General features: G+C 45.6%; 1 protein-coding gene across 2 annotated transcripts in view; it reads right to left on the bottom strand.

Annotated features, from left to right (window-relative positions):
* COL24A1 (collagen type XXIV alpha 1 chain) overlaps positions 1–9,298 on the bottom strand; it is a 271,129-nt gene that overhangs the window by 48,804 nt on the left and 213,027 nt on the right. For both annotated transcript variants that reach the window (XM_019531158.1, XM_019531159.1), the window contains 2 exons: positions 8,623–8,676; positions 6,892–6,999 (listed from right to left, as the gene is read on the bottom strand). In XM_019531158.1, coding sequence (XP_019386703.1) covers positions 6,892–6,999; positions 8,623–8,676 — 162 coding nt within the window. The remainder of the gene's footprint in view (positions 1–6,891; positions 7,000–8,622; positions 8,677–9,298) is intronic.

The raw sequence follows: 9,298 nt of genomic DNA, 5'->3' as shown, positions 1-9,298 counted from the left end.
CCCCAGCTGACTTCCTGCCCTTTGGGCAGGGGGCTGGACTCGATGATCTCCCGAGGTCACTTCCAGCCCTAATGTCTATGAAATCTATGAAAATATCCAGGACCAATGTAAATTAAAGCCATCTTTCACTTCCCTCTTTTTTGTTTAGACATGAATCCAAAATGAAACTGTTGTTTTGAGGTTTGAGGGTGTTAATCTATTAGAACTTTATGGCTTGTTCTCATTCCTATAATGAAGCCAAATTAACATCCACGCTCTAAAACAGTGTTTCCGAAAAGTACCAGAGGCACACTTATTTTCTGTATTAAAGTTGGCAGCACATATCACTGTTACATTCAGGAAAGAGAGTGTGTGCATGGGCATGCACAACCCAGAATGCAGGCTGGCGGGGGCATTTTGCAGGTGTCCAGTCCTGGTGTCACTGCTGCTTCTCTCAGCCCCCAGCTGTGATATGCATGCAGCTTCCAGCCACTGAGGAGCTGTGCCGGGATGAGACATTTGCAAATTGCCACTGTTGCACTCTGCGAATGTGGCCTCGCCGTGCTCTACTCTGTGCTCTGCCCTGAATACATGCTGTGCCCCCCAGCTTAATACACAAAAAGGAAAAAAGAAAACTATAATTTTTCATGGCACACCCTTTGGGAATCACTGCTCCAAACATTCAGAGAATTTTAGGAAGTGCATACAGGGAAGGAAACAGTGTATTGTGATGGTCTTTGAAAGATGGAGATGAGCAAATGAAGAACCTTCAGTTAACCCACGTTCTCCAGACAGGTATGCTGAGTACAGCCAATCAAAAAGCCTGAGGCTGAATTGATTCCATCTTTGCAGGTTAGTCTAAGTTGCAAAGATTGAACCAATAAGCAAATGAACAGACATTCACTTTTGATTCAGAAAATGCAGCCATATGCCTACAGTGCCTCAAGCCAGAAGCCTTGGGGGCTCTGGAGCATGGCTTTCTGGGATGAAGCCAGCATGGACTGTGGGTTTGCTTCCTCTTCCTGCTGCCCCAGAGGTCTCTGGGATTTGCAGTCCAGACTCACAGAAGCAGGACTCTGCAGGGTAGCTCATCATTTCCTCTTCTTGCTTCCAGGTATCTCTGGAATTTGTTGACCACAGTTGCAGCCAGCAGTAAGCAAGCAGGCAGGGCAGCTCCATACTCAGGGGAAGAGAAGTTTAACCCCTCTCCCAGGGCTGTAACACGCTGGGATGCTGGGGGACTCTGATTTAATTTGAACCAGGAAGGGGTCTGGGACAGAAGTTGCATAAACTGGTTTGACCTAAATCAGTTAATCATTTACATTCAACCAGGTTTATCTTAAACCAGTTTCAGCCTTTTTGAAACTGGTTTATGTACACTGAACTTCTATTCTGTTACAGGTTTAAACCAGTTTCTGATCACTTAAACCAGTTTTGTGTAACTTCTGCCCCTAGCAGTAATTGTTAAATTGGTCTAGTTTACTGAGGCACAACAGGACTTTGCTGACAATTAAATTATATAATATTAACATATGCTGAAGCTCCGCTACATGGAGGACTATTTCAATATTTTAAGCAGTGCAAACACAGAACATTTAAAGTGTTCAAGATTCTTCAACAGTGTGCTACTGCTGGAACACAAGTTAAACTTATTTGGTTCTTTAACCTATCATAGCTGGAGGGCACAGCATGGAGGGCACAGTGTATTTTCTTTCATTTGGTTCCAAATTATAGGTGCCAAAAGAATCCTTGAGGGATGCAGATCATGCCCAGTAGCCCTTCAGAGGACACAGTGCTTGAAGACAGTACTTGCATTCTTTAACAGCTTGCCCTCCAAATCTATGTTTACTTAGAAGCCATGCTTCACTGAAACAGGAAGATTTAAGGGAGGAAAATATCATGAGAATGAGAAAGCAATTTTTTTGGTAAGGGAAGATATCTATGCTCTAAAAAGCCAGTTTTAGTTGCCCTTCATTTCTAAAAAAGTAGATTAAACAAGTAAATTTTAGTTCCTGGGCACAAAATTGCATAGGAGAATTGCACTGTTTGTCACAATCTCCATCTTCTGACACACTTGCCAGGTAAGAGATGATTTTTTTTTAAACGGTGCTATAATTTGACTGACATTCTACTTGAATAAGCCATTTTGATGCCCTATTTTAGCTATCTGTAGCTCCTTACAGCAGTGTAATATTTGGATACACTTTAAATTTTACTGAAGTGTTAAAGTATAATCCTATTTTCAGATAGATTTAGATGTACTTCTTTTACACCCCTTCCTTGGGTTCACCTTCTCCATCACATCAAACAAACTGCTTGTCTTTACTCTCAAGACTTTCAGGGCCTATCTTTACTTGATATATCATTTTTCATACATTACTGAGTGATTAACTCCTGCCTTAAATGGGCCCATGTACGGTAGTTGGAACTCCCTGACCAGCCACACTGCTGGTTTCCCCACCCGCCTCTGAGCATGCTGCCCACCTGTCTCGCCTACCATGCCTTGTTGTAATTAATTATATTGTTATATAAGGCAGGAGGCTGCCCATTTCTTGTCCCAATGCCAGGGGGTGCTATCTGCAGCTCCATTCCTCCCCTATACTACAGCCCAAGCCTTGCAGATGGCATCCAGGTGATAATGCTCCTGGCCTACAGCTGGACCAAGCTTAGCCCTCCTTGTTAGGCCACACACACATGCACATTCATACCACCCTCCTCTCACTAGGGCCTCACACACTCCACTCCCTCTCACAGGGTCTCTTTCACACATCAATAACTTATACTGTCTTGCTCCCTCTTCGAGCAGGCCTTTTTGGCCCATAGGCTTTAGCTAGCTTATTCCTTGGGTGGCAGATGTACTGTGTTTTGGGTCTCTCCCACAGCCCTCAGCAAGTAGTGGCCAGCCAATTACCCAACCGGGTCCAAGCTGGCCCCTCCTGGGGAAACTCTATACATTCAGACATACTGGGCTCCCAGCCCTCTGGTTTTCTCCCCACACTGGGGCCTCTCATCTTTGCTCCCTCACTGTGGCTCCACACCACCCCCTGACTGGGGCTGCGGGGCTTCCTTCCCTGGTGGGCTCAGGTGGCCACAGCCATGCCTGTCCCCAACTATCTTCGATGTTAGATGACACACGCGAAGGTGAGCACTGGGGTTAAGGTGCCCCTACCCACATTTCACCAGGGTGGTAACTGGCCTGGCATTTCCTGGGGGCTCCCATGCCACTGAGAGCCCCACCAGGTCACCCACTCCTGGCAGGGTGCAGTTTTAGGTCATGCCCAGGAGCCCCCAAACCATCCCCTACAGCTCCTGCCCTTACCTCTAGGATGTTGCATGCAGCCTTGCAGCCAGGTGATTTTACTGCCTCACCTGCCAGCAGGGAACTGCTCTGTTTATATAGGCAGACAGAGATCTAAAATGGCCACCACAATCAAGCACCTGCTGGCTGCTTTGCTTTGCTCTTAAAGTGGTAGGCACCAACAGTGCCCTGTCACACTCCTTCCCACTGAATATAGTTCCTGGAGAGGTTTCCCCTGCTGCTCTGCCAAAGTAGGCTCCTCTCAGAGCCTGTGAAAGCCCTCAAGTGGCAAGCACACCCAAAGGTGTTTCACCACACAATAATATCAGAAAACATTATCCTTTACCTAGATGTTTCTTGTGCTTCCTCCCTGTTGGAAACACCTGGAAAGCTACTTGGACAGGACAGGACTGAACATTTGGATTGTGTTCCTTCTAATTCTCCTTTGCCACAATGCCTACAAAGATGCCACGATGCCTACACAATGCCTACACTGTGTACCTTGACTTCCAAAAGGCCTTTGATTTGGTATCCCATGATGTTCTTACTGATATCCCATGAAGTTCTCACAGGAAAATTGGAGGATTTCAGGCTTAACTGCTCAACAGTTAGGTGGGTACAAAGGTGGCTGCAGGGTAGGACCCAGGGAGTTCCAATGAATAGATCTGTGTTGTCCTGGCGAGAAGTAGCCAGTGGTGTCCCACAGGGGTCAGTGCTTGGTCCAGTTCTTTTCAACATCTTTATCAATGATTTGGATGTTGGAGTGAAGAGCTCACTGGCCAAGTTTGCAAACGACACCAAGTTATGGGGGAGCGTGGTCACACTTGAAGATAGTCTGCAGATACAGACAGACCTGGACAGGCTGACAAGTTGGGCGGATTGGAGCCAGATGAAGTTCAACATTGAGTGGTGTAAAGTGCTTCATCTGGGGATGAACAATCCCCAATATACTTAGGTATCTACTAGGCACTATGTGATAGCAATACAAATAAGCTAAGATTTGTATTCACTATTACTTTACTGCCTCCATTTATTATTTTATGCTTTTTCTGCTTGCTTCTACCCTTGTAAGACTGACTTTTAGCTAGAAGCTGCTTTCTTCTGCAAGAAAAAATAAGCCATAAAGCTGACCTGGCAATGTCAGCAGCAGACACCAATGCTACTTTTGGGCTTCTTGGCACAAGCTGTTTGTGGACCCAAGAGACCATCTCTTAACATTTGCAATTCCATTTTAGTCAGGTAGGGGAATGTGTGACTTCATTCTCAAAATAAATATTTAATTATTTTCATTAGCACCTAACACTGGGACCGGCTCTGAAGTGGAGTTAGCAAGGCACAGCATAGAAAAAATGTTTAAAAGGAATGAAAACATTTAAAACAAAGGTTGTACCAAAAATAAAAATAGCTTTCAATGCATAAATAACAAGTACAACTCTAAATATTTTGTACTTTTTGTTAATGGTTTTCAAATTGGATTTTTTCCAGTTAAGAATAAAAATCTAGAAAACAAAGGCCCTTTTCACTTTTATTTAAAAAAAGTCTTATTTCTCCTTATGCAAATACAGTGCTATTTCTCATTGAAGGAGGCATAATGATGAGGTTAACAGAGGTCCAAATGGGCATAACTAGGTTAACAGCAAGTCTCCTATAAAAATATTTGTTGCTGTTTTCCATGAAATTAACAACAAGAAATGCAGTAATCATATATTTGGTAGATGCCTAACAGTCTACTCTAGGTCTTAACTACTTTCAGAATGGAGGGCAGCCAACATCACTCCATGTAACCTTGCTGACAACTCAGAAGGACCGCTTCAAGAAGAAGGAGATAGCTAAACATCTGTTCACACCTTAGCTCTTCTAGTGTTGTTAGATGCAGCAGTGTTAAAGTTGGAGTAGTTTTTACTACTTTGATATCCATCCTGGCTTGTCCATACCTAACAATTAGGAAGTAACAGCTGCTGCCCTTTTGAAATATCTCCAAATGTACATTAGGGCTGTGAGAAGCTTTGGTTGCTGATTCGATTCAGCAGAGATTTGGCCTGATTCAGCAGTGGCTGAATCTCCGAATCCAGATTGAATCTCAAGATCCTTTAATCTTTCTGAATTGAATTGGAACCCTCCAGATTGATTTGGAGAGATTTGATGATTCAGACACAGACACAGCTTTAAATGTTTTTTCTACATACCTCAAGGTACCAGGAGGCTTGTGAATGCTGAGATGCTGGGGGTGGATGGGGAGTCCCATGGGAGCATGGGAGAGTCCCCTGTGTGCTCACAGTGGACCCGGGTCTGCTGTGGAGCATGCAAGGGACCCCCCCACCCCGCTGCTTGGCAACTGGTGCCTCCTGGGTCTGGGGGGCACCTGGGGTCCCCCCATGGACAACTGCCAAGCTGGAGAGGATGTGGGGGCGGGGGGGAGCGGGGACTCCCCATACACTCAGAGGTGGACCCAGAAGTGGACTGGAAGTGCTTCTAGTCCACTTCCAAGTCCACCACTGAGCATGCGAGGGAGGCCCTCCGCACTCCTGTGGGACTCTCCATCTGCCCCACCATTGCAGGATTCATGAGCCATGCCTGCTATCTTGAGGTATGTAGAAAAAAACATTTATATCTGTGTCGGAATCACTGGTTTTCCGAATCAGCATCGAATCTTTAGTTTCGGATTCAATCAAGTTGAATTGGGACAGTGATCCAAATCAACGAATTGAATCACTGTCCCTGATTTGGGCCGAATACAAAACTGAATCAAATATGGCCCGTTTCACACACCCCTAATATACATGTGTCCATGCCCTGAGACAGGCTTCACACCAAGAGCAACTGGATTAGAATCACAACTGGCTTCATATAGGCCCCTCAATAGCCATCATGCGATAATGATTTTCAGATAATTCCAACCTGCTCTGGATTCAGTAGCCTAAATGGGAAAAGCTCCAGATCCCACACATAACACTGGGAAATCTAGTACTGCCAGTATCTCTGGTGCAATTGTGTGGATAAATAGGGCACACTTCAATCTCCAGGCATTTTGCATGCGTTACTCTTTTGCAGAGGCAAGAATTTATTTGGGTGATATCTTTTATTGGACCATCTGTATAGTTCATTAAAGTTAGACAAGCTTCTGAATGCAAGACATTCTTCTTCAGGTCTGAGCTCTTTTACAGAGCTCTTTCAGACTGTCAAGCAGGACAATAAACAAGGGACCCAGGTAAGAGATAGACGCCATAGAAAACAATGAAAGACCATAAGGTGGAACTCATTACAAATTATATATTTTGTTAGTTCCTTAAAATTACTCAATACATTGAACTTGATGACAGTATACAAATGAAGGCTGGGACTGAGGCCAGTGACTGAACTTTAACTGAGGACATATTTGAAGTAGGAGACTTCAAGCTGTACAGTACATGAAGTCAGGTGGACAATCATAAACATAAGGGAGAAACATTGAGGAATCAAAATCTCAAAGACGTTTTATGTTTAAGAAATGAATGACACAGTTCTCTTCTTATAGATGTATTAAACATTGAAAAGCTACAGGGTTGGGAAATGAGCTCATTCAAAGTTCTTTTCTGTTTGTAAGAAGTAACACCCAACTTAGCTGTAATACTCACTGGAGTGCCCATTATACCAGGTTCACCAGGGGGACCTGTAATTCCTGGTATTCCTGTTTCTCCTTTTTCACCATCCTCTCCCGCTTGTCCTCGGTCTCCAGAATCACCCTACAGATTTACAGAAATATAAATTAAGCCCCAAAGGAACTGTTCATTTATTCTGCAATAGGTTCCTTTTCACTCTGCTTACCCCCAGGCCTGATCTAAAGAATATTAAAGCCAAGAAGAGTCTTTCTAGTAACTTCAGTTTGTTTTGGATCAGACTGTAAGCTAGCATCAATACTTTTTTATTCTGTTCGAATTGCCCTCTTAGGCTAGGAACAGACATTACACATAAGCCAGTTTAAGTGATCAGAAACTGGTTTAAACCTGTGACAGAACAGACATTTAGTGCACACAAACCAGTTTCAAAATGGCCAAAACTGGTTTGAAATAAACCTGGTTGAATGTAGCATCAGACTTAACTGATCTGGATCAAAATGGTTTAATGCAATGTCTGTCCCAGACCCCTTGCTGGTTTAAGATAAACCAGACACTCCCAGCATCCTGGCACGCTCTCTGGGCTGGGCGGGGCACTCTGCTCCAGCCCCAGGTCTGACCCCACTCCTCTGCTCTCTAGCCAGAGCAGAGACTGTATTTTAAATAATCTCACTTTTAGTTGGAAACCCAGGGCTGACCCTGCCCCCCCCAGGGACTGGCCCTAGCAGAGACAGCGGCCGGCATGGCCCTGTTAAGGCAAAATGGGTGGGGGGGTGTTAATTCTTCCCTCCTTCCCCTCTTCCTCCACTGCAGCTGTGCTCAGCCTGTCTGCTAGGGAGGAGAGGGGAGGGGGCTGCAGCGGTGGCCCCTGGAGCTGGCAGACCTCGGCTGCAGGGAAGGGACGGAGGGAGGAATTAACCCTTCTCCCTGCCCCACCTCACTTTAATGGGGCCAGGGTGGGGAGGGGGGACTCTGTGAGGTGCTAGATGGGAACTCTTCCTCATCCTCCCCTTCCTCCCATTGCTGCAGGGCTGCGGTGGGGGGGCTCCATGTGATGCTGCCTGGCTGGGGGTTGGGGGAGCTCTGTTCCATGCTGGGGGAAACTCCTCTCCCTTCTCTTCCTCCCCCCTAAGAGGCAAGCTGAGCTCAGCTTGGCATGGTGTGGTTGTGTGAGGGAGGCTGGAGGGGGGTGTAAAGACCCTCACACACTCCCCCCAAGGCATGCAGCCCCCACTTCTTGGTAGGAGCAGCAGACTTGGAGGTCAGGGTGCTTGTGGCTGGCACTGCTGGCATGGTGTGGAGCTGCAGAGATAGAAGCAGCTGGTCAGGCTACATAGGGATGCACTCCTCACCCCCAGCACAGCACGGGCTGCCTCTATCACTGCTCTGCCTGCAGCTCTGTACTCAAAGAGGGGAAGCCCTGCACTGGTCTCTGTCCAGAAGCAGGGGGCAGGGCTCCCTCTAATCCCAGCAGAGTGCAGCACCTGGACAATTGGGAGTGGGGGAAGCAGCTGGCTCCAGTGTGGGGCTTCCCCCGCTGCAGGCTTAGGTTCAGGGAGCAGACTTCTTACTAGGGTGATCCAACTTTGCATTACCTCCAGTTCAGTACCATGCCTGGAAGGTACACTGGAATACATGAATGGTTAGGTAATAGCTAAACTTTGATAATTTTACATTAGGTTTATGAAACAGCGCTAGATTTTGGTTTTTAGCTATACCACTATACCATCTATTATGGATAATGAAGACTACCTTTGAGCCATCTATCCCTTGAATACCATCTTCTCCTGGAGGTCCTGGTCTACCCTAAATGTGAGGAGAAATTAAAAAAAAAAAATTATGGCCATCTCCTAAGTATCTGAAGAAGTTCCTTCTAAGGTAACAGAGTTGCTTTTAAAGAACACAAAATTTCTGCCTGTGTTACTGTTATTGTCTGCATTTTTCAGACAGATTTTATGTTGGGAATAAATCAGAAACCTGTAAACCTGAAAAAGTAAAATCTCAAAGACTGATCAGTTGCGTCTCAGCATCACAACCAACACTTACCATTAAAACTCACCATTTAACAACAGTAACCACATCATGATATTTTGGATACCACAGTAGTTAGTAGGGCTGTGCAAAATTTCAATGGGTGTTTAGTTTCAAAGCTGTTTCGATGCATTTTGAGCTTGAAACAGTGAAATTGAAACATAATAAAAGGCTTCATAGTTTCATAGTTAGTAGGGTTGGAAGGGACCTGAGCAGATCATTGAGTCCAACCCCCTCACATGGCAGGAAAGAGTACTGGGGTCAAACGACCCCAGCAAGGTGACAGTCAAGCCTCCTCTTAAAGACTCCCAGGGTAGGAGCCAGCACCACTTCTCTTGGAAGTTGGTTCCAGATCCTAGCCTCCCTGACTGTGAAGTAGCGCCTCCTGATGTCTAGC

This window comes from Crocodylus porosus, unplaced genomic scaffold (assembly GCF_001723895.1).
Source record: "Crocodylus porosus isolate Cpor-Errol unplaced genomic scaffold, CroPor_comp1, whole genome shotgun sequence".
Taxonomy (NCBI): domain Eukaryota; kingdom Metazoa; phylum Chordata; order Crocodylia; family Crocodylidae; genus Crocodylus; species Crocodylus porosus.
This window is presented reverse-complemented; position numbering and strand designations above follow the sequence as displayed.